Below are 27,422 nucleotides of genomic sequence, written 5' to 3'. Positions count from 1 at the left end.
TCAACATTCTTACAAGCGATTTTATCGGGCGAGGATTGGAGAAGAAAATACGATCGGAAGCCAAGTTGGAACTTATATTAAAGTAGGTGCATATCGTTTCTATTCTACTCATCTACCTCCTTAAGTTATTTCATCTCTAAGTCTTCTTTAGTCATCATCATAATCACCATTATCGTCATCATCAACATCATCATCTTCTTCTTCTTCTTTTTCTTCTTGATTTCTAATTTCTTCCATTATTATTATTATTGCACCATTAAATGTTTGGCAGTAGTGTGGATAGGTACCTTATTATTTCCAACGTAACTGAAACACACAGAATTATAAAACACCTTAAGCCAGTAACGTTTCTTCTCCACATAGTGTTATCCTATGCTAAAACATCTCCGAGTTATTTTACAAATGCACCCACACAAGTTATACCCCATATGACATCCGAATGTACCAAGTTTGCCTCAAATGTGAACGTCTTTGTTCTAATCTCGGAGCTTCTATTGCATCAAAACCAACATCTAATAATTATGATAATAACGAAATATTAAAACTATTGCTTTTGTTCCTGTTACTACCACCACAACAATAATTACATTAATTATTACCGATGCTACTGCAACTTCTCATTTCTGGAATATATATGATCGGTGTGATTCACTGGTTAGCTACAAGACAAGCTACCAGAAAGTTGCATTTTCAGGCATCGTGATGTGTCAAATAGACAAAGTATTTTACCTTGATTACTACTGCAGGATTTAAACTCGTGTTTAGATTATATAAAAAGCGAATGAAACATACCGGACACAGAGTAGATTAAAATAGGTACTGTTTCGTTGAACACCAAAATAGAAACTAAGCATACCGAACAAAGAGTAGATTATAATTGGTAATGTTCCGCTAAACACCAAAGAAACACGCCGTTCATAGAGTAGATTACAAAAGGTTATGTTCCGTTAAACATCAAAGACTCCTACCGAACACTATGCAGATTGTAAATATGTATGTTTACAAGCCAATAACTTATTAATAGCTCTCGAACTAGGCACTTGTCTTAAAAAGAAGGTAGTGACGGAAAGCAAGAGAGTTATTTACATTTACTTCAACGGTGTCACAAATGACGTCAGTACATTAAAGCCGTACGGATGCTGATAAACTAAGTTGGAAGTCATGAACATCAGATGATTTAGCAGCTAGTTTAAAAAAATAAATTTGCAAATGTTATTCAAGAATACAAAAATTATCATATTATAGAACAAAAGCTTTAATTTTTTAATATAGCCTTTCCAATCTAACGGCCGGTTAAAATTTACGGCTTATCCCATCAAATATATTCTAAAAAATGAATAAATAAAAGGGGAAAAAGACGAATACAATGATATCACATTCTGGTGAATAACATCCTTCTTCAAAAAATAATTGATAGTACAGATAAACAGTTAGTATAGATCAGAGCTAAAGCAACTCCCAACAGTTAGACTATCCCGAATGTATTTTATGGATAAAATCATTGACATGTACACTTACGTTCTGTATGATTTGATATTGAAACTACTGTTGGAATTTTTATATAAATATGCCAGTGGAGAAGAATAAAAAATCAAGTGAAACATTCAGGATTAGATTGCAATGTTTTTTCTAGAGAAAATACTAAAGCTAATCATCCATTTAAACGTCACGAATCAAGAATGCAACTATGTGAGAACTCTTATGGGAACAAAACCTTTAATTGTGATCATTTGCATTGGCAATGGATATTTTACGCCGCAAAGGAAATCAAATGAAATCATTTTGTTCTTCGCTAAGCAATATAAACTTTAATTAGTCATGTTTGGTCGGATCCAGTAATTGCCTGATTTTATGTCAACCATTTCCAAAGAAGCTTAAAAGTACTTTAACTTCCATTTTCGGACCAGTAAATAAGAGGGCAAAATGTGAAAGCTATTGAACACAATTTTGTTCGGTTATTGGCTGGTTCTTTGTTGACTATAAAATAATGGGTCATTGAGGAATTGTTAAATGGACGATGATCATTTACCCACCGTACGTTGTCCAAATTATTTATGTTGATCTTATAAAGTCTACTATTCAAAATCCAATAAGCATATGCAGCAAATATATCAAGGATATATAGCTGGAATATACGCATTCATTAATGAACTTAACATTTTCGGAAATACCGAAATACACGGTGAACTTACAAGCCTCATGTACTTATGCGATACCAAAATACGGGCTGTTTTTACAAGCCCCATGTAATTCGGGCGAGACCACAATATCCAGCAGTAAAAGCACTATAATGTGTTTAATATACATTCCACTCCTTATAATAATTGTATTGCAAACATCCTGCTAAATATAAGATGAGAAGGTTCTTTCAAAATGATCGGCTTAAAAAATAACACTCGATGATGTTTCAACGATCACTGCAATGCCTAAAGTTTCAGGTTTTAATGTTTAAGTTTTAATGTTAATCCTGTGGCTTTGCAATTAAACAAAATAAAGAAATCATTTTATTTCAGTAACTTTAAATGATTATGTACCTTGCTGATGGTGATGACACGAAACTCAGTCATTGTGAACTTTTTTTAGTTCATATGACGTAATAACATCCAAAGGATTGCGGGTATTAAATACATCCGAGGGATTATTTTATATAGCAAGCAATGGAAATGGCCGAGAACATTCCAGTTGCTGTCAACAGTATTACAGTGTAACAATTCGATTTTGTTACGAGTGGGATCATATTAAATACATTCTTAATGTGAACTAGTACGGTTTTTTCTAATTTAGATCTGACACAGACCGATTAGGGGTCATGTTCTCGTGAACGGTAAACGTATCTTTCAAAAATCTGAATGCGAATCAAGTCGTTTGACACGCACTGGTGCCCTTCAGACACACTGCTCAGTCTCCCACATGCGAATAATTAAGACTTCATCTGATTGGCTGATACAATTAGCGATTATGGTAATAACTTTGGTCACCAGATCATAACTCCTAATCGGTGGTTATTATATCTTCAAGTACTACAGTTTAAAAAAGAAACAATTCAGTAGTTATCCGACTGGTACTGTACATCACTTTTTGTCGTCATTCAGCTGTTGAAATCTTTCGTGGTAAACATTTAACAAAATCTATTACGGCTTTCCTGTCCCCACGCTTTTAAATGTGTTATTGACGGTGATCGTCGGGAAAACTAATGACTGATGTATCACAAGTTTTATTCTTCAATTTGTCGTATTCATATATGCATACCAGCCGATCAAAATGTAATTTTATTTAAGATTTTAAACAATGCTCATCTTAAACTTATATATATATATATATATATATATATATATATATATATATATATATATATATATATATATCTTCTTGATATCAGAATGACAAAATAGGGAATATGGCTGTGTGTGTGTGTGTGTTGTTGCGTGCGAGAGAGAGAGTACAGTTTTTTTTATCCAATATAAGTATCACTTATTTATGAATAATACTGAAATTGAAGTTATATATAGCAGCAGCACTCAAACGATGTCTTAAACAGCCATTGGGATCTCAATGTGTGGCACATTGTGGTTTGTCTCACTTCACTAAAATTTGCCATATGGAGGGTGTAACTTGTTTTTAATGGAGGCAGAACTCTTACGTCCTGCAGTCATACATACATGTGTTACGCTGTATGATCAATATAGAACTGATATTTCTCTGGTCATTCTGGACCAAACGTTCATAATATGCAGCAGCACTTTTTTTGTCGCCAGTTACTGTATACATTTATTGGTAGACATAGTAGTTTTAGACTAGGCACACACTGTAAACTGCATGGTTCAGTGCGCATCTATTCTGAAGCAAACAGTTTATCTTCGTCTTCGGCTGAAATAAATATTGATACAAGATTTTTACTTTCTATATTCTGCTGTTTAGGTCCATTTTTTTAAACATAAAGTGTCTAATTTGTTTTATGGGACTTTCTCTCTTACAGAGATGTTTCATAACCCGTGTCTTTGACAAAAGCTTCAAATATGTGTCTTAGAAAAAAGTACAAGAGTTGGGGGTGGGGGTTGTACTCAAACGGTTGGATTTAGAGACCAACATTTCAACAATACGTTAACTGAATTGCTTGGGATACTGTTTATTGTGTTCTGAGTTATATTTTAATTTCCCCAAACCGCCTTTTAACATTATCATATCTACTGCCTGTATATTTTGGTATATTTCTTTTTATGCATTTAATATAGCTCTTTGGCATGCGTTTCTCGCACATAAATATCTCTCTTCGCTGTAAATTTGAAACATTGTTGACAGAGATGACCTGATTCGCGTGGTTAGATTAGGCCCATTCTGTGAATTCGTTTTTTTTTTCCTCCTTAAATACCTAAAAGGGTCTGATCAAAAACTATTTCATTGTCACCAGTCTATCAAATCATCTGCATTGTCACATACCGATTGTAGAGCGTTTGCGTTGTCAATGAACGGCGTCTGCGTTGTTATTAAACGATTGTGTAGCGTATGCGTTGTCAATGAACAATTGATTATACAGCGTCTGCATTGTCATTAAACGACTATATAGAATCTGCGCTGTCATTGAACGATATGTGTAAAATCTAAGTTCTCATTATATAGCATCTGCATGTAAATGGACCGGAGTTTATACAGCAGCTTTAAAAGCAGTTGTAGTGGATGCTCTAGGGCCGGCCCGACCATATAGATGAGCTAGACAGTCGTCTAGGCCGCCAGGCTTTAAGGCTTTATGGGGGTGGGGGATAGATTAGACATAAGTGAATTTTTCGAGAGGGTTGAGTCATAGTTCGCCTAGGGCACCAAAACCCTTTGGGTTACACCTGGGTATGAAGAACGGTATTGGGTCCTGAACGTGCACGACCGCACGAATTAAATGCATGACTACGTCCGATAAGTGAACAGTTTGCTGGAGGATTTATGAACGTCACGAACACGGTATGTGAGAAAAATGGTATATACCCAGCTCATGACTTCAAAATCATCCATTATGCATGTACTTGACATTGTGAAACACTTGTTAGGTATTTACAAATACACTCAAGAACCATTTTGTTTTCCGAAGCTACATGACGTCACATCAGGTATATCATGATTTAACACTATGCAAAGTCAAGTCGAGACACGTCGTATCACGATGTATACATTGTTAATTCATAAAAAAAATAATTTAGGAAAACGTAATTTCAGCCATAATTGTCTTGAAATGTGGGAAAAGCAAATTAAGTACCTATAATTTCATTATAATTTCATTATAGGTGTATATAGTAAAGACATTAAAGTGCTTACACTGTTTAATATTGAGCTATAGCCCGAAGTACACAGGTCTTGGAACGTTCCGGTGGTCTAGTGGTTAGAGCTTCAGCCTCGCATGCGGTTTGTTGTGGGTTTGAACCCTGCAGAATCATACCAAAGACTTGTAAACATGGTACTAACAGCTGCCTCGCTAGGCGGTCAACATTAAAAGGTCATTGTTAGGACTGGGTGGGACATCATGCTACATGTCGTTGGCATGATGCTCCAGTGCTAGACATCAGTATAAACTGCCACACTGCAGACATCGTAGTGATATGACTGAGATAGTGTTAAAGCACACACACACACACACACACACACGCACACGTACGTACACACACATAGGGCTTGTAAGCTCAACCCGTATGTTGGTCTTGACCAAAGTATTTTACTCTCGCCCGAAATACATGCTGCTTTTAAGCTGGTCCCCTTTTTTTGGTCTCATCCACAATATCCGACAATACAAAACCAATGATCTATGTTTTTTTTCATTATAGAATTTTTAAAAATCTCAAGTGCATCAATGATGATGCTGGAATATTAGGTGATAAAAAAAATTTACTTTTCTGCCATCTGACGTGAAGGATAATTATCTATTTTCCTCCATGCGTTTAATATGGAAAAGAAACGGCTAGAATCACTCCAACATATGGAAAATTGAGCATAATAAATAAGTTTTTACATTTAAATGGGAAATTATGAGAGCTCGTTCAATCAGAGCAGTAGCTCACTCATAATGTCGAACAGTATCTCAAGAGAAAAAACAGTTCCTATTTTCCAATATTAGGATAGTAATATAAAGTTACTGAACACATAAATGCTTCTGAGAGAAAAATTGATTTTTATCATTTAATAGTTAATCTGCTTTTGACGTGGAATTTAGGTAAACAAAATAAGCTTTGTGTGTAATGGAATTTTCAAGTTAGCGGAAATGGCATTTTAATATCCGGACAGGTTAAGGGAGATATTTATAAACGTTAACAACCTGCACCATACACACATCTATAAACTGTAATGAGAGAGATATTTTCAACTTTGAGCAAAGTGTATCCTATACAATCTGTCTCATTCAGAAGCACTTATTTTTATCTTAGATCTTCGTACTACGCTTTAATGATCTTCAATAAATACATCAAACAATGGGTCAGCAATGTACCGACATGCAATAATAGCGCTTTCTTCGTACAAGCTCTGATGTCGTCGAGTATGTGCATATATTGTGACAGTGAATGGATAGGCTGCATATACCAAATGTAGTGGCACGGAGACAGGTGTGTCAAACATAGAAGGAAAGCCTGTGTGTATTGATTATCTTGCAGGTGAGAAATTTCTTTCCACAAACTATACTAGAGAAACATTTTAATACAAATATCTATGACTCTTACCATCCAGTCGATGGGATGAACGAAGTTAACAAAAACGTGACCATCACAATTCTTCTTCTTCCTCTTCTTCTTCTTCTTCTTCTTATTATTATTATTAGTAATAGTAGTAGTAGTAGTGGTAGTAGTAGTAGTAGTCTCGCATTATTGCATATAATGTATGTATATATGTAGATACCTACTTTCGTACGTTGTCAGGTAGGCAGGTACGTCTCCGTATGTATGTATGTATGTATGTATGTGTTTTCAATTTAAAATGTCAAGTATATATACTAATTTATATTTTAACTTAAGTCAGACCGTTGAACACTGATGATTGAGTCAGATTTTAAATTAAATAATTATCCAACTTACTTGAATTAATCGCATCGTTTGGAAATAAAAATTAATTGTTCATAATGCGGTATATACATGTGTTTGCATTAAGCTGTATAATCAAACCAAATCCATTATCACGTCAGTTCAAATATTAATACAATGGGATCCTTGTACTTTTGTTGAGTAATTGTATAAATAAATACTTACTCTAGCTTGAGTTTCAAATGGATTAATGGACAGGCATGTCACAATCTCACGTAGATGTAAACACTAAATCGACATAGACAAATGTCTGGTGGTTAGCTTTTTCTTTAAGAACAAATGACGTTTTATTATTTTGCTACATATTTGTTTGGGTTTATGCATTTCCACACCCAGCTTTGCTTCCACCACCTCAACCCCACCGCACCCTCTCTCTCTCTCTCTCTCTCTCTCTCACACACACACACATACACACACACAATTAATATGTACAAAAATTGTACACAAAACTTGCAAAATGTGTTTGTATTAAATTTACAGAAATGACAGATAATAAAGGAGATTTTTTTGTGTCCTTTACAAATATATTCTAATAATGTAAGACTCTCCTAAACATATTTTGTAAATTGACTGGCATGAAGAATAAGATGCCATTACAATTGTTCATCTTTGAATAAACCATGTACTACCAAATGTGAGACAGCATATATGTAGACCCACCATATTCCAGTGTCCCCTACATTCACATCCACGAATGGATCCATATGTCATAACATGATTATTATATTTACATTTTTGGCTTACGTTCTGTGTGCCTTACGGCTTTAACTGTATAAGTACCAGAATAAAAGACAAAATCAAATTACTAAAAAATTAATTAGAGTTTACCTTTTCACCAGGGGCAGAATTAAACTTGTATAGGTCGCCTGTACAGTTTTACAGATGTGGGCCAATACATGTTTAGAGACAAAATCCGGGAGGGGGGTCGGGAGATCCATGATTTTCACCTACAATCATCTCCCGATGACCCAAAAAGAAGATATTAACTTACCTAACTCCCTAACCATACATATGCGTACTGGACCAAATTTATTGCAGTTCAGCTCAGCAGAAGAAGAGACGAATATGTAAAGTAAACACAGACAGCAGACTGACGCACAAACAGTATTTCAGATGCTTTTCTTTATGTCTTTGGATATATGTGTGTGTTCCCATGATTGTTCTGTTTGGATTTTTTTTTAAAAAATACTTTCATCGTCGTGTTTCCATTTTCTCATTATACGTAACTGGTTTATATTATTCGTAAACAAAAATCAAAATATAAAAATGACGTTAACCATCAGCGGTAAACAAAATCTTTTTGGCGTCGATGGGCACATTTATGAGAATTATAAGTCTTTAAAATTCACTTGCATATAAATGGCTGAGATTGCGTAATGACTTGGAGAGAGGATAGATCATTGAACAATAGGACATGTTCATTTTTCTGATACAGGTTTATCTGCTATGTAATATTCTCTTCACACTTACAGATGGACGAGGAAAATTGTCCACTGGAAAATAGAGACGATTCTAGGCCGTACTTTCGGCGTCAGAAAGGTATATTTCAGTTTATATTTCTACTTATGCACCTGTATATCTATTAACACTGTATTTATCCATCAATCGTTAGATAGATACAACACCAGGCAGATATTTTATTACACTGATATACAAAGTGCATAGCATGCTCATACATTGATCTAAAATCATGCCACAAAACAAGCTACATGTTCAAAAAGGAAAGTAGGAATTACAAGATATATCAGTGTAAGAATTATTGAGCAGAATGTTTCAATGCGCCTGCTCAAATTTACGGCAGTTATAGTGGAAAATATCATCCTCTTCACGTCACCCAGTTTAGATATTTTCCGTTTAAAACAACAACAACAAAAACAGTTACAACATGTGCACCACTTGCGTAATAGCTGCAGTCAGGTAGATGTGTGCTTAATGGATTTTTACGCCCATCACCAAGTAATCTAACGGACTTTTTTCTCTCAGATATCTTCAGAGAGAGAGAGAGAGAGAGAATGCATCGTGTCATCACAGCACAAAACACAGTAGTTACGTGTTTAAATCTTTCTCAGATATTAAAAGCGTTGATCAGGGTCTACCTGTTATGCGTTCCATAATGTTCGATCTGCTTTAGCCCAGTGAAAATTCTCAGATCCATTACTTCCTCATGTGATATCATGTCCTATTCCAAGCTTTCAACTTATGGGTCTGAGTAATACACGTGTAAATTAAAACATTTGTCCCTCGTATGACAACTTAATTAAACCGTACATTTCTGCTTAGTTATGGCACGCATTAAAGGGATAACTTGAAATCACAAGCTAATGCAACGAAAACTTCTTCTGTATCATTAGGACGCCGTTAACTGATCCTTTGATATTCCAACGCATACGTTCGCATGTAATTGTAAATCTTCTTAAACAAAATGTTCTCACTTAATAAAACTTCGAGTATTTTAGATTAATCCATGCATTCAGGCTTGTATGCGTTGATCTTGGATACTGAAATATTGTTTACCTACACGCCCTGTGCCAGTATAAATTTATGTGCTCTTAACGAAATTTTAAAGTCTATAAAACTTAAATGGATTTTTAAGCAAACATCCCTGGATATAAAGGTATTGATGTTTGACGATATCAGGATATGCGATCGGCGTGTCACACATTTATTCAGTTAATATGTAGCTTTACGTGAAGTTGTACAAAATAGTATAGATTGACTGTATCGGTATCGAGATAAGACATATTCGTTACTTGAACACATGCTTCAGAATAGAATATTATGATGAGATAATGTTACAGAATCGTTATAATACGATGTGATATGATACATGTCATATCAGTGAAAAACGCTTCAATTATTCAGTCTATATTTGAATGTTTTATTTCAACTGCATGTATTTTCGTATATTTTCATGGCACTTTGTTTAGTCTACATAACACTGGTCCAGAGTGTACATGTAAGTATTACAGACTCTATGGTCTTAAACTAACAAAAAGAAAAGAGCGAATAAGTCTGTAAAATTCAACAAATAATGTATTTCCCTTGAATACAAAGTGAAAATTTATAAAGAACTTACAGTAAAGAGAATTAAATCCCCAAAGAGTCCGAAACGTTCTAGCACATGTCCTTACGAATACAGTTCTAATTAAATTCTAGGGGTGTTAGCAATAAGATACTGCGCTGAGGACGTTGATATGCCCGTAGTCTTGAATGTACTAATTGTAACAGTGACCTGAAGTGTGATGATGTGCTTACGGTATTCGAATTAATCACAATAATATATATCTAAGATGTCATTGTCTGAATTCACTATAATTCCAAAATTAATGTTTCTGTCTGAGAATATTATTGTGCACTCTGTAATTCCAGAGAACAATATCTTGAATAAATAATTCCACGCAAATAAAAAACTTAACACAAAATACGCATGGTTGTACTTTTGGTGTCATCGTAATAATGAATAACCATTCAACTATACAATATTGTATATAAATTAAAATACTGAGACACAAATGCAGACCCAGAATGTATGTCTAAAGTTCATTTCTATAAATTTCTAAGTTATAAACAGAAAAAAATATGTTAATACAATTATAATAACGAAAGAGGGAAACGTCAGGTACAAATAGTATTCATGGGCGAATTAGATTATCCCAGATCCAGACCGAAACAAACATGTTTACCTATAATAATAATCTTGAGAATTATACTAATACATGACTCAACATATTTGAGAAATATTAACGAATATATTATTTGTTTAGAAAATAAAAACATCTTCAATGTTATTATTCAGGTACACAGTGAACATGATTTTGGACAAGGTCAAGTCCATAATACAATTATATATAACCTGTAATCACGGATATAAAAAAAAATAAGAAGGACATATTAAATATACATAACAGTATGTAATGTTGTTGAACAATTCCTACCTCATTAAAGCTAGACAAAGGAATCTTCTGTCTTTGAGAGTCCTATATGCGTAGATTTTGCCTATATGGTTTGAGTTTTGGTCGAGTCCCCGAGGTAGGAGCTACGTAGGGTAGGGATGATTTTAAATAAGTTTATAATAACCAGGTTGTTGGTATCACATGTCAAAGAACTGACACGACTCAATGACTCCATGCATCAACCCTAATCAAACTTGGACTTTTGAGTCAATCGCTTAAAGATGTTCATTTCACACTAAATATAGCCTCTGTGTTAATAACAAACAAGGACATGTTGATATCCCCAAACATCGTGTGTGTATTGCATCACCATGTTCAAAGTCTTTTTTTTCTTACAAGAAGGACACGCTACAGTTAATTATGTATTCATTATTTGTGTGCGTATTTTTGCGTGTTACGTTTTCAAGCAAGCTTCTTGTACTAAACCCGACAGGGGAAATTGGAGTCTACATCATGGTGTACGATGCAAAGCCTGCGGAAGGGAAGCAGTACGGTCTGGAACACTTCTTCTTCATGCAGTTAATGGAATCGCTCTACAAGGAATTTCGCAAGATGGATGTGGTCCAAATAAGAGCTGCTTTGGACAAAAGAGACCTTATGAAAGGGGCTTACATCGAGCGATTTGAGCCAGGTACAGTTTAAGCAAATGCACTAGATCTATTTTTCTTTTCTTCTAAAATGCAGTGTTGACTGTTCAAAAAGATAAAACTCTCTCGTCATTTTCAAATGTAATGTTTTCCGTTTATATATACAATGTAACTCAACAGTCAGCATAACGTATGAAGTCCGTAATCAACAAACAAGTGTCAGTTTAGTCTCAGGATGGGGGTTGGGGCTGGGGTAAAGACGGTATAATTGTTCATAGTATCTCCTTAAATATCTACTTTATCAACTGACCCCAAAGCCAAATTGTTCGTCACATTTATTCCAGTGGCCAGTCTACGATTGTCCCGTCAGGAAAATGGAGGGATCTCTGACTACTTATATCTTACAATCAAGTGCGCATTTCTTTTAAACCGCCATATTACATTTTTAAATATATCCCAGTAATTGAAACAAGATTCATAAGTATACAGATTTAATTTCATGAAAGTAGGACGCAATATGTCGAATTTATAAAAAGCTGGATTTGCACATGATGTATTGTGAATTCTTTGCATTGGAAATACTCGGTTGGGCAAAATTTTGTTGTACCACAATCGCATCAGGACAAAATGACATGACGTCATTTTCATCCATCTTGGTATCTCCCAGATACGCAGGTCAGTCCACCACAAAAGAACAACACTACAAATATATGCAGTCACACTTTATTGCCGACAATCATTAAACTCTACACAATACGATAAGAAACGAAATATTGGATTTGTTGCGTTTGTATGTTTTGGAGTTGATGTTGTTCTGGTTTTACAGATGTTCGGTTCCATCGTTAGATTTTACTATAATGACCATACGCAAGTCGACTACAACATTGACTTACATGGGGTGAGCCATCCTCCTTTTAATATGCATTATCTGAAGAGTAGACCAGCTACATGGACATATTTAAAAAAAAAAAAAAAAAAAAAAAAAACATTTTTCAATTCGTGATTTATGAAGGATGATATATTCAAAAAGATTAGGTTCATTTACGCGGAGACAGAAAATGTGTTCCTTATTAATATAGAACAATTTGATTTTTGCTGGAATAAAATAAATTCTCATATTGATTGAAGTCGTCATACTTGTTAGTATAGTTCTTGTTAATATTAATTTATTCTATGTCTTCCATTCATAAATTGTTAAATTCTTTACCCACGTATCAGTTAGATCTGTTCTCACGTCGATATTTATAACATAATTTATTCCTAGTCCAAAGGAATATTATAACTTTTGATACGTTTATTATTGTAGTATATTTTACTTTATATTTTCATAACCATTTCACAAATTACAATACAAATTATGTCACCTCCATCAACATAGTTTAGTCTAACTTTTCAATTTAAAATATATTTCTAAAATATTGTTATTTTTTTTTAAATAAAAATAAATAGGTGTAAGAAAATTACCATCAATTCCAACAACACAGCCTAGTCTAACTTTTTAATTTGGAATATATTGTTAAAATCTTGTTGTGGTATTTTATGACAATATCATTCTCTGCAAGAAAAATACCATCACCTCCAAAATTAATTTTAGTCTAACATCTGAATATTTCTAACATCTTGACTTGCTATTTTCATCAGTCATTACCTTTGTCATCTAAAATTAATTTTTCAAGCAACTTTTGTACTGAACAGTAGACGCAGGCTGTATAATAGTTTTTTTATATGCTAATATTTTTCTCCGTTAATTTTAAATTGTCAGAATCGTGCAATATTACCAGATACTGAACTCGCGTGTAAATACACATATAAATTCACGTGCATAAAGAAACTACATTATATTGTAAACAAACAATGGACGCAGACGCCAGCAAGTTTATCTGTAAACAAATCATGTACACTCGCGTAGTAGGCGCTTTACATTGTGGTTGTTTAAATGTGTTTATTTGTTTCTGAATGAACTAAAGCAGATGTTTCGTGGACTGCCACATACCAGCTTTTTTGGCACATTCCGCGTTAATATTTTGATAGAATGTTTCGGATTTAGACTAGCTATACAACAGATGCAAGAAAGGGTCATTGCAAATAAATACAAGTGACGAATCATATACTGTCTTCATTAGCTGGTGATAAGAATGACAAAAAAGTATACTTACAGTTTTACATCCTGAATTTTCTCAAAATGTACTTTCTTATTTCTGCAAATCATAATTACATGAGCCATGTCATAGGTTCTCAAGCTTGATTACACATTTTGAAATTGTACTGTAATTTCGATGATAAGTGCAATTACATCCTCCTTATTGCACTCAAAATGAAATAAGCATTAAATTCCGTAGCGTCTTTTTGATAAATGCAATTCAAATACTTCATATTTTTCCCACATTATGATTTCAAACATTCAATGATAGAAACTGAAACACATTTGCAGATGTCAACACGCTTCTCCCTCGCTTTTTCAATCCGATGTATTTCATGTGGAATTGTCACATATAAATCCAGTCAATAATCATGATATTTCGTAGAATCGACAAAAATACCCGAATATATTCTTTCCAGATCAAATGGAAAGGTTGTTGCAATGCGCATTCATTCACAATATGACGCCAAAATTTCAATTTTAACTAGACAAGTCGAGCGCGCGACTTAGTTCATATTTATCTGGGCGGAGTTATGTGCACAGTAATACTGTTGTTGTTGTGTAATGATGAATATGCGCTTGCGTATTTAGTTTGGAATAGGGCATACATTCAGTAACTTTGTTTCTTATATAGTGTATTTTGTTAATAAAATTAAACATTATGTAGAATAATACAATTAGCATATAATAAAAAGGTTGCTGCATTTGTATGGGAAAATATGAACTCGTTTTGGCGGATGGATATGCTGCACTCTCAAGCTCGTGCAGTATTTCCATTAGGGAAAAAAACTCGTTCACATACAAATAAACTAACCTACACTTACTGGTTGTTTAATTCTATACTTGAGCACCGAAAATGCTAGTCAGTATAATCAAATATTCGGACTTTGATGTGCTATTCCTTCATCTGTTAGTCAACGTATATCCTGAGGAAAGACATGTGACTATCCCACTCTTTCATCTGATGATGTCACTTTAATAATTGATTCAGTTGGCATTTCCTTCCAATATTTAACCGTCCATGTTCCGTAATTATGTTTTCTTTGCAAGAACATATTTTCATTGAAACACAATGGAAACTATTTTTAAGAAGTTTAATTCATGTTTATTGGTGATGGAAGATTTATTTGAATACAACATTACAAGTGAACCATTCATCGTTTTCTCGCAGTGGATCTTGTCAAGAGTTTTCTTTGACGTACAGTTTCATTTTGCTGTGCTGTTTAGATAGAGGTAATGCCACATAAAACTGTCCATACGAGAAATGAGAGAATACGGACTGATTCAAATAAATTACAACATGTACAAATGTATGTCGCAGCAACTTGTTCTTCATATTACTTTTCTTTAACGTTCCACCCGACTATGTATTTATATTGTCTCTTCTTAATAATTCGTGTCCTTACTGAATATGCGAGAAATATAATGAAGTGGAAGTACCCTCATTAAATCCGATTCAAACACTTACGTCCATTGCTTATATTTTCACCCCTTAGTACAAGGAAATTTTAATATTATTTATACAACCGAAACTGGATAATCTCCTTACCAATGATAAAGTACTGTACAAATCTTTAATTGTTCTTCTGAAATCAGAGCCTAATCTGTATGCCTGAGTGTTTGTAGTGAGATATAAAATAAATAATAAGAGAAAAAGTTCCAACATATTTTTTATTTTTATTTTTGAAAAATACAAAAGTTGGGATGAGCGAGAAGTAAAGAATATTTGGATATAAAATAAAACAAATTCTAAAAAAAACAACAAATAAAACTAAAATCGTGATGCCGACGCGAAGTGTTTGAACATATAAATTCAAAAGTGTAAAAGAAATAAATTGAAATGCCGCTGCAATTTTCGAACTCTCAACCTCTTGTGTGACAATGGGGAAAAAAAGATAAAAATATTAAAAATAAAATGTACAGAAAAAAGTTCAAAATTATTGGCATGAGCGAGATTCAAAGTTTGAGCACAAAAGTACAAAGAAGTATACACATAATAACAGCAAATTGTAATGTAAATGCCTCCCGTTTGGCAGCTGAAATAAAATAAAGTTTAAATATAAATATCAATTACAATTAAAAATATAAAACAAAAGTTGGGATGAACGACATTAAAGAATCTTTGAAGATGCAAATACAAAAGAAGTATTAACGAAGAAATACAACCTTTTGGCGATTCGATTCAATATGGTGTCAAATTTGTTCATGCTTGTAGGCTTGAGATATTGCCGAGGTGGGGTACACCACGAAGAGGACACGCTTGTAATATTTCTTATATATGTCTAATCATGTATTTAAGGTATAATAATGGCTGTTGGGTTTGACGACGCCGATGCCTTGGGATCATTATGGACGAGTTTCCAAAGCGGGAAACTCAATGCCGCCCTCCAGGACGCTTTGCTGACGCCATCAATTATGCACTCAGTGGAAGCATCAAAAATTGTGCTACATACGCGTCTATTTGAAGACGAGTACAAAATATGTCACGACGAGCTCTATATCCAGACAAGTAAAAGGGAAGATGTTCAATCCATGCGTAAGTAATAAAGCTAGCACATAAGAAATTTCGATAAAATAAAACATGATCAATCACTGTATTACGTACATCAAGAAAAGTATTGACGGCCGAATTAAACTATTTGCGTGCATACTTGAAAACTGCATGTGTGTACCGTCAAAGGCGAAATTGTAAACCAAACTTGAGGCTACTCGCAAGCATACAGGTACAAGTATCACACACGTACATTATCCTCATTCTGACAAGGATGCATCTGCAACACGTATAATGGAGCACGGTACTTTTTAATTGTACCTTTACTTCCGTAAATTCCATCAGTAATGAAATGAACCGAAATTCCCGAGTATTCTTGTCACGAATTTAATGATATTATAAACATGGCTTTAATTTCGTGACAAAATGAATCCGAACTTTATGTTAAACAATTACTTTCAATATTAAACTTATAATTATATTAATAAAACTTTAAGCATATGATTGTCACGTCTTACATATGCCAGCATGTCAGCTGCACGAGATGTTGAAAAATATATTAGGACCAAATCCAACGTTTTGGAAACCTTTAAGATAAACTAAAACAAATAAAATGTAATTTTTTGGCTATGTACTGGTGTGAGTTAATATGTCAAGTTCCGTTGAAGAGAGATAATCATCCTAAGATTTTCAGGAGAGCAGTTGCTTTCTGTTCAAAGGTTAGGACGTAATTTATATAGTCAATTAAATCTCGTCTCTTGAATCAGTGTGTTTTATGGGCTGCCTTTGATACACATGTTGTTTCTGGCATTAGCGTCCCTCCCAAAGCTTCACTGCTTATTACTGGCATACAGTATCAACACTTTGCGTGCATATCAATAAGCTTTGCAATGTCAGCACAGTGTATTGTACAGGTGTCAGCTATAACCTAAGCTTAATCATCCAACAATCAATATACATATAGCAAAGCCATCTACTATAAGGTACTGACCATTTTTATTTTCTTTTCTTTTTTTTTTGAAATGGAGTTCTCCGTTGATTTTTCCAGACCATGTTAGAGGGACCCTCCTGCCCAACTGTTATAATTTGTGTCTGCTATAGTATTTTGTATGTTGTATCTTTTTATTACGGTATAATTTGTTTGTATTTTGTGATTGTTGTTTACTTTTTTACCAATCTGAATCAATTTGCTCTTCTAGACATTCATTATCTTGCATAAAATAGGCTTCCATCATTAGTTCTTCCTCTTTCTCTCTTGGCTTCCTTATCTTTCCCCCTTCTTCTATATCGATCTGTAGCTAGTTATATTTATATACTTTGGTTTCCTGTCAGTTGTGGTTGTACTGTTATAGGAGTTCCCAACTGTGTCGATTGTTTTGCCTCCTCTTGTTCTTGTTCTTGCTATTTTTGTCTCAAGCTTCTCTTTTGCGTGTTGTTTTTGAGCTCTTGGTTGTGATTGTGGACGTTGTTCTTCATATTTCTGTATTTCTTGCTGTTTTCCCTGTGGTTGTTGTTGGTGTCTCGCATCGTTTTGTTGTTGGTCAGGATTTGTTTTCTAATTAAATGTGACTGTATTGTTGTGGGAGTTTTCGATTTTGTTGACTTTGTTGCCTGCTCCAGAACTTCTTGCTGCTTTCCTGGTTGCTGTTGTGGATGATTTTGTCGTGTTTGTTGTTGTTGTTGTAATTGTCGTAGTCTCAGTTATTTTTGTTGTTTGTTAGGGTTCTGTGTAACTTCCTGTATAATGTGTATCTGTTTCTCATTCCCGGTTTCTGGTTTTTCCTGACATTGCTGTTGTTGTTGTAGTTGTTGTCGCTTCATTACTTTAGATTCTCCAATCTCTGCTTCTGTTGCCTGGTTTGTTGGACATTTGAAGGGTGTATGTTCTGTATTTCCACATCTATTACATTTCCTGTCGTAGATACACCCTTTATACCAAGATTTAGCTAAGAAACCAAATAGAAAGAATGCTCTCTTTATGCCCTTCAATTTGTTTTTCTCGAGTTCTTGTATTTGCATCCCACTGTAGATTGATATTAGGGGGATGGTTGCCAATCTGGAAGAAATCACTTTGCTGTTTAATTTTTTTCTTCAAATTGTGTTACTACAGCCTCCAGTGTGATTTCTAGCGGAATGTATGACACATAATATTCCAGTTTGTTTCTTTACTTTCCTTAATATGGTTGTAGGTTTTATTACTATAACTTTCTCTTTCCCTATGTCTCTCTATATGGTAGAATTGGTTAGTTTCCTCTGGGTCTGATTATGTATCCTTTATATCCGTTGGAGTTATCTGAGTACTATTTTTTAATGTAATCTGGATTCTGTACTTTCAATTCAACCATCATCGCTGCTGTTTCCGGTATTCTTTCTCTTGGCATATGGGATATGTCTAGCTATTGTGTTCCATCTTTGTAAGCACATTCAATACAAGTTCTTTTCAAGCAGCCGCCATTGTTTTCTCGTGTTTCACCTACCGAGTTCACCTAGTTAGAGTAGATCGATTGAGTCCTTGTATTTTCTTTGCAGTTTTGTAAATTTAGTCTTCTGTTTTCAGATAGCATTTTTCTTGCTGCATACTTCTCGAATGTTGCGTTTGCTTGATAGTCATTTCTCTGGCTTCATCTGTAATTACAATCCGGTTGATTTTCAAGTGGTTTGCTTTGTACGTGCCATCGCCGAGACTTTACTTTTCAAGAATGAGTATCAGGGGTGGTGCTGCGTGTTTCATTTTCGAGTAGAGATATTTTATATCATTTTACCTCCAGATTAATAATTTTTACAAGTAAGATAATGGAAATAAGACGGCATTTGTTTGCTATAAATCAGAGCATAAACTTTTCTCCAGGTAAATGAGAGCCGAAAATATAAAAACAAATCTATGGCACTGCCCCAGAAAATTAAATGTTTTGGTATTTGATATCTAGAACGTAGTTCCTTTTCCTACGTTAAGACTGGATCGATTTCATCGTGTGGTACCAAACACATATTTTAACCATTGCCTAAACCACGAATTAACATATATAGTTCTGGTACAACTAGATGAAATGTATCGGGTATTAACGTACGAAAAAAAATAGTGCTTTATTATATATCAAACTTGCTCCAAAATCGAAGTTTATAAAATTAAACTCACTCTTCCGCACAACACTCTCAACCTCATCCCCCTTTTCGTTCATACATCTCACTTTCATAGCCTGGTGATGTAAATATTAATAACTTAAGAAAGCAGTAGGAGTGGGTTGACCTAATATATCGCAGTAAGTTCGGTATACTATTTGTATAATATTTGACCTATCTGAAAGCAACGCAAGACTGATTCAGCAACGCATCAAGCGGGCTTGTCGTTGTTGTCAGGGAAGGGGAAATAACTTCAGAGAGACTCGCCTGGTCAGATTTCTTTATCAAATATTCATTTCTGTCTCTGTAACTTAACTCACAATTAAACGCCATATGGCATGATGTGAATCTTATATTTTCACATGCTAAAATACAATTATATATATATATATATATATATATATATATATATATATATATATATATATATATATATATTCACATTTCAATATATAAGCATATATTTCCCACGTGTGAAAATATAGGAATGAAAACAATGTATAGATTATTTCGCGAAAAAAATGTTTATATTTCACAACTAGGTATAACATAAAATTGCGTTATACAGTGGTCCATATAGCGGTATGTTAAAAAAATTCCACAAGATACCACAGCAAATATTTTTTCGCGATACCCGGCTGTATATATACAGCATATATTAATAGGTTTCCATTAATGCTAAATTATATTCGACATTATGTTAGGTCAACCTTTTTTCAAATTTCATTTTGATGTTAGTGGTTATCGTTTGAATGATATTCGGTATGAATCTATTATCTCGAATGATATTCGGTATGGATCTATTATCTCGAATGATATTCGGTATCGATCTATTATCTCGAATGATATTCGGTATGGATCTATTATCTCGAATGATATTCGGTATCGATCTATTATCTCGAATGATATTCGGTATGGATATATTATCTCGAATGATATTCGGTATGGATATATTATCTCGAATGATATTCGGTACATGCCTCTTATTTCCAGTCAATTCGTTACACGTCTATTATTTCCAATGATATTCGGTACAAGTTTATTATTTGCAATGAATTCGGCACGAGTCTATAATTTCCAAATTTGTCTTCTACGGATAAACGTGTCGTCTATTTAAACTAACCACTTATTGACATCAGATTACGTATATACGACGTTCCTTAAACCTATTCATGAATTTTTGTATCCTCGGCTGCAGCTTATATTTTTTATAAGTATTTTATTAGTTTGAGGACACATCAATTATTTGATGCTTGTTTTGGTCTGTCTAGATTGCATAACATACACTAACTTGGAACATTTGTATTTACATCGGAAATAAACCCCCCAAAACATGATCAGTCTTAAAATATACTTATGAAACTCGACATTTAAGTACTTTAGCAACGAGTTCGTTACGTCATTGCCTTTTCATATGCAGACATTGATAGAAAAGTATAAATTGTGTATACCTAGGTACATATAGCGGTCTCATCAACACTACATCGATATACCACATTATAAACTTTTTAGTGTACCAAGCTCTATGTTTTCAGTATGTGTTAATAGGTTTCCAATAACATTAAATTCGGCATCATGTTTTTTTTTTTTTTTTAAATTTGATTTTGGTTTCAGACAGCGACTTGACAATGATTGCCCGCATCAAGGAATACCAAAAATTCCTAAACCAGGAGGTGATGTCAGTTCGAGATTTAGAAAACCAAATGGAACACAGTCTCGGAGAATTAATGGCTGTGTTGAAACAAGTTTTTCCCAACACAATGACCAAACTACAAAACCTACAAGAGCTAGAAACAATTATTAGGGATGCAAAAGGAACAAGATTCAAACAAAATGGCAGCCTTGATTTGTATATTAAACTGATTGAACGCATGAACAAATTGTATCAGGAACTATACATATCCGTCGCTATTCCCCTTCTTCAAATTCATCCGGTTTGCGAAAATGAAACCCAGAAAAAGACAAAAGCAAGTATCATCGAGAAAATTCGATACACTTCGAAACTTCTAAGGAATGATACCGATCTTCAGAAGGTCAGTCATCCGGGTTGGAGTGTCAAGGTCATCAAGAGGGAGGAGGGTCTATTCCTTGGCCTCATCAGCCTCGTTCCCATTTCGGTAGAGCACGCTTACGATATCGACCTTCTGATAGATGAGTACATGCGTCAGTTTCCTGATAGATAAGCAAGTATAGATACATCCTAAGTCAAAACGGAACAAGCAGTCATTGTTGTAGACAGTACAATTATTGAAGCGCAGGCAATAAATTAACGTATCGCCATATCTGTATCATGTAGTATGTCGAAGAGTATCCAAGTCCACTCGTTACAGGTCCGTATGATGTGGTATGACGATCAGCAGCCACGCCTACTCATTACGGGTCCGTATGATGTGGTATGAGGATCAGCAGCCACGCCTATTCGACCACAGACCTGTATGATGTGGCATGACTATGAGCAGCCACGACTCCTCCTTACTTATCTGTGTGACGTCAAATGACGATCAATAGCCACGCCTACTCGCTACAGTTCTGTATGATATTTTACGAAGACGAGCTACCACGCCTACTCGTTAACATGCCACATTATGCAAGATCAGATTTATGTAATCTGACAATTACACGAATATGAAAAGCTGTGTATGCTGAAATTGTTTATTTTGGCTGAAAAGTTAAAAGGTTGTGTCTATCTGAATGTGGATGTGTTATATAGTTCCCGTCAACGAGGTTATCGTCATTAGATCTTATTGCACGACAAGGTTACTGTTGTGGATGCGATAGCTTGAGGCCAAGAACATATGCAATAGTGGTGGTACTATCATGAATATCGGCCCATGTCTCACCATTATTGACATTCAATCATTACGTTAACTGACATCCATCTGTCAGGTGTTCGCTCCGTGATTGACTCTTATCATGCTTGAAACGTAGCGTTTGAACACCTGACGAATGAATGCTATTTTCCTGCCTGCACTTTGATATCAATGCTGTCTAGGATGTTTATTGACCGCATCGTTTCGACTTCAGCTGCATTTATATTTCGCTTGTTAGGACTCGAACATTAGTATTATAAAGGGATCATAAGACTTATGATGCATACGAAGGAGGATACATGTTCAGGCGACAGCTGATGTACAGGACCCAGTTTCATGAAGGAAGTCTTTCTTAAGATGGGTGCTAGGATCCGCCTCTTTCTTATGCATGATTTTAGAAAACGTTTATAATGTTACTATTGTTTTATCACATGTTGCTAGCATTTATATAAAGAATACAACAGGTAAATGGATTTATCCAGATAATGCTTGATAAGCCACAGTACTTATGTAAAGCAATCTTGCAAAGCAATCGTATACTCATATAATAAAATATGATAATATGAAAAGATTGTAACGACAGGAAACTACATCATGATGAGGAGGAGAAGGACGACGACGAAACTTATTACTGTATTTCCATTTTTGGGACAGAATGCTTAGACAATAATCCTTATCGTATATGTATGTAAAAGCTATATATATATGTATATATATACATATATACATATATATATATATATATATATATATATATATATATATATATATATATATATATATATATATATATATATAATGTATTGTAGCTTATTTGTTTCCCAAATATGTAAAATGCTTGTACATGAGAATATACTACCTATAAAGTGGGCATCATGCATACTAACCGGAGATCTACAAGGACTCCAATGTACACATCGTGTAGAACCTTATCTGTCGGCGGAAGTTGTTCGTGATTAGCTACGGTCTATGCAATACAAAATATGGCAAACTGTAAAATCCACGTGTACGCCAAGCTCCTGAAAAAAGCCGATTTTGAGCAGTCCACTCATTGGTACAGTGATTTATTTAAAATGCTGGATTCTCCTCTTCTGAAAAAAAGCGAGTTACAAGAGTATTTGTGTGATTTGGAACTTGAACGTAGCTTTAACAATTTTTCAGTCAGATCGTTACGATGTCTGCATTTCGGCAGTTTACAGTGATATCTAGCGATGGGACACCATACCGCAGACATATAGCATGATGTCCCACCCAGTCACATTACCATGACACTAGGCCGACTGGTCCTTCGACTGCTCAGCGCTAAGCGATGCAGCTAGTTGTAAATCTTTTAAAACGAACCTATACTAGTCCAAAATAGACTTTATTTAGAAATTATTAAAATATGAAAAAACAAATTTCGCTAGGTAAGACAATACCAACTTCTGAAAGTGTAATGACTGAATCATAAAATACATAAAAATTAATAAAAGTTATCAGCTCCTTTATTCAAATTAAAGTCCAGAAAGTAAAAATGACCAAACGAAGTTAGCAGTCTTTTGAGTGGTGCACATCTTACGTAAGCCAATGCTGCATACACCGTAACCCACAATTACATCCATGAATCGCACACTAAAATATAGAAAATTAACAAGGCTTTTTAACGCCAAAGATACACCAGGTCTGTTTAATTAAACATGATAAATAGTGAGAAAAACCTGGAAAATGATAAATCAAACCCGATGCAAAGTGAGAAATGTTATAGCGCAGACTTAATGTCTGAAGGCGCACAAACTCGATTTTCTTGCTAAGAGACAAAGGAAGACAGTTAAAAATGACAAAATGAAGAATCCAGGTTTGTCGATTACACATATCGACGCACCACATATTTCGATGTGTGCGTGTATGTGTGTGTGTGTGTGTGTGTGTGTGTGTGATTTGGATTTTTAACGCAGCTTTAACAATTTTTCAGTTATATCGCTACGATGTCTACAGTGTGACGGTTTATAGTGATGTCCAGCACTGGAGCATCATGCCGCAGACATGTAGCTTGATGTCCCACCCAGTCACATTATCCTGACACCGGGCCGACCAGTCCTAACACTAAGCTCTTAATGCTGAGCGTCAAGCGAGGCAGCTGTTAGAACCATTTTTATAAGTCTTTGCTATGACTTGGCTGGGGTTCGAACCCACGACCTCCCGCATTCGAGGAATTCGATTAGTAGTAGTATTTCTTATATTACTCTCGGCGATATGGAACAAGTTTTATTTTATTGCAAATTAAATATCTGAGCGGTGAGTACATTGCAAATGATATATAGATACAGGGCAATATTTATATTTGGCTGAGGAAAGATTAATACAAAGAATACCACGTGTTCCTAAATATCCTTCCGTAAGACTCAAACTATGACCTTCGTATAGCAAATCGGGTAGATGTCATAAAAGAAAGAAGGCCAACGCGATTTTACCGTACAGACGCTACTTCAGACGCTTTCGAAATATATTAACGAAAAAAAACGGTAATCGACATTCATGGCCTTGACCTTTACACGTCATATGATGTTTACAACTCCAGATAACCAAGGGACGATGTTCATAAATAATGGAGGGTATTACGAAAGACTGGTGTAGAAAGACTTTAAAAGAATAGAAATATATTTTTGTTTTATTATTATTTGTTGTAGAATTGGGGTTTTATTTTCCTTAAAAGGTTCTACAGATTTTCACAGTTATATCCTAAAACAGATCTTTTCATTTACATACCAAATGAACGAATGAAGATATATCTCATTTGTCTGAATACTGTGGTGGAGGAAGGCGTTGCTTGCTTGGAATACTTTGACTCTATCCTTTAATGGCATTCGAACAAGTATAGGATTCAAAGAATAGCAAGGCTTGCAGAAAATTTGGTTAAATGTTCATGTCATTTTATGATTGCTATATATAACGGTAAATTTTTCATACTTTAAATTGACAATCATAAACTCTGGCATTAAATATAAGAAACTGAATATTGGTCCAAAATAATTTTGGTCGGTTATACTTTGTTTGCCAGAGAGCAGAGACTGGATACAACTTATAGATTTGGGAGAACTGTGCAAAATGTGGACGTTGTTTGAATATCCATTTAAAACGTTACTGTATAATACATTCAAGATTAAACAGCTGATTTTATCTACAGATTATAACAGTTATTGGATGTTGTATGATTACAAGTTTACATTATTTTCACTTTTAAAATATCATACACGTTTATATCTTTTTATTTCATTTTTCCTTCCTGAAATTACCCAAACGGTCATACATAATAAAGCTTTCTTTCAAACTGATGCATTACATTTTAACACAATCGCTGTTTTTTTTCAAACTCTGGATCAAATCCAGATATGTGTACTAGTAGTACTGCGCTATAAACATACTCGCAATGTATACTACTATGGCACTATGCATATACACGATATGTATAATGTTATTGCACTATGCACATACTAGAGTTGCATACTATTAATGCACTCTGCACACACTCGAGATGCAGACTAATATTGCACTATGCACATACTCGAGATGTATATTATTGTAATATGCATAAACTCGAGCTGTATACTTCTACTGTACTATGCACATACTAGAGATGTATACTATTATAGCGCTATGCACATACTCTGTCTGTCTGAATGTATGTGAGTAGTGAAGTGGGATACCGTAGCCTCTAGGGGACTTTAATGTTAAAATAGGAGGGTTGTACCGTAGCCTCTATGGAAATTTAACATGGGGAAATTTTTGATGTCTTATAGCCTTGAGGGGAATTTAACATGGGAATATGGGATACCATGGCCTCAATGGAAATTTAACATGGGGGGAAATGTTACTTTGTACTGTGGCCTCAAGGGAGAATTTAACATGGGAATAGATTGTGGGACTGTATAGCCTCAAAGGAAATTGAACATGGTGGGACTGTCTAGCCTTAAGGGAAATGGAACATTTTTTCTTTTAAATAAAATTTCGTAAAAAAAAATATTTAAAAAACCCCCCAAAAAAGGCAGGCACGAAAGTGAATGTCTTTTCGAGGCATGGGAGTGGCCCTGAAAAGGGCCTTTGTGTTTCTTCTTTTTCTTCTTCTTCTTCTTCTTCTTCTTCTTCTTCTACTATTTACTCCACTTCTTCATCCATCCCCTTATCTTTCCAAACATTCCTTTCTTCTTCTTTATTTCTGACTCTGGTAACCAGTCACGATGACCAATCGCTCTGAATTTCTCTTGTATCCTGATCCAATTGTTGTTAAGTTTTTCAAAGGCCTCTTTTTTCTTTAAGTTTTCCTTATCCTTTCGTTCTTTATTCCACTTGTCTTTGATCTTCTTGATTTCTTCCTCCATTACTTTTTTCATAAGTTCTTATGATTTCTTCAGCTGGTCCAGGCCTCTTTTGACAAAGGACCACTCTGTCCATTCCATTACGTCTTCCAAAAAGCACCTTACTTCTATGACATTATCGATGGCTTCCTTCAAGTGACCAATCTTCACATACTCGGGATCTATAAAGCCTCTTAGCCTTTTTACTTCTTCTTCTATCATCTCTTTCACCAGATCCATAGCTAATTTCACGTTTTTCACTTGCCTTCTGACAAAATCCCGGGTAACTTCATGCTTCCATTCACGTTCAATCCTTTCCACTACATAGGCTCCATCCACTATCCAATACCAAATATCCTTCAGCTGGTTAAACAATTCTGTTACAGCCACCATCTTCCTTTTCTTTATTCCGTAGAATGGTGCGAATGACGAACGTTGTGGGTTCTTATATAAAAAGCGCGGACGTAAAGGAAAACATCCCCTACATTTGTCATCTTATATTATCTACTATTCACACTAACGTAATGAGACAACAAAAACATAACCATAATATACTATCCACACACGTAAAGCAGCAAAAACACAACCCAAATATACTATCCACACACGCTAAGCAGCAAAACCAAACGCAAATCTGCTATCCACACACGCCAAGTAGCAAAAACATAACCGTAATTTACTATCCCCACATACGTACTTGAGCGCTTACAATCACACACATAAACACATACAATCAACATAAACACATACAATCACACCAGGAAAGGAGCGAATTTTTATAATCACACTACTCCACATTCACACATTGGCAAATTGATTACTATTTCTTTTCTACAGCTTTCGGTAGCCCTGAAAAGGGCTTTTTTAAAAACTTCAAGCCTCTCTTAGTGTTGGGGCCAGCGAGCTTCCAGCTCTAACTCCCAATCCCAGTCCTCTGTAAC

The 27,422-nt window shown here is 34.7% G+C and overlaps 1 protein-coding gene across 1 annotated transcript; it reads left to right on the top strand.

The window, feature by feature from the left end:
• Positions 1–25,461, top strand: LOC149784254 (uncharacterized). Its single transcript, XM_089932290.1, has 5 exons — positions 1–82; positions 8,522–8,588; positions 11,436–11,633; positions 16,029–16,265; positions 20,955–25,461. The coding sequence occupies exons 2-5, from the start codon at positions 8,522–8,524 to the stop codon at positions 21,521–21,523; spliced, it is 1,071 nt and encodes a 356-aa protein (XP_089788416.1). The 5' UTR covers positions 1–82; the 3' UTR covers positions 21,524–25,461.
• Positions 25,462–27,422: the final 1,961 nt, after the last annotated feature.

This window comes from Sinohyriopsis cumingii, chromosome 14, assembly GCF_028554795.1.
Source record: "Sinohyriopsis cumingii isolate HCF-2022 chromosome 14, ASM2855479v2, whole genome shotgun sequence".
Taxonomy (NCBI): domain Eukaryota; kingdom Metazoa; phylum Mollusca; class Bivalvia; order Unionida; family Unionidae; genus Sinohyriopsis; species Sinohyriopsis cumingii.
The sequence above is the reverse complement of the archived record's forward strand: the minus strand, read 5'-3'. Positions and strand labels throughout refer to the sequence as shown.

Excerpts from the sequence above, each read along its gene's own strand:
- LOC149784254 (XM_089932290.1), top strand. The coding sequence starts at position 8,522 with ATGGACGAGGAAAATTGTCCACTGGAAAATAGAGACGATTCTAGGCCG. Across the intron at positions 8,589-11,435 it reads GTACTTTCGGCGTCAGAAAG|GGGAAATTGGAGTCTACATC; the intron begins GTATATTTCAGT and ends TAAACCCGACAG. Across the intron at positions 11,634-16,028 it reads CATCGAGCGATTTGAGCCAG|GTATAATAATGGCTGTTGGG; the intron begins GTACAGTTTAAG and ends CATGTATTTAAG.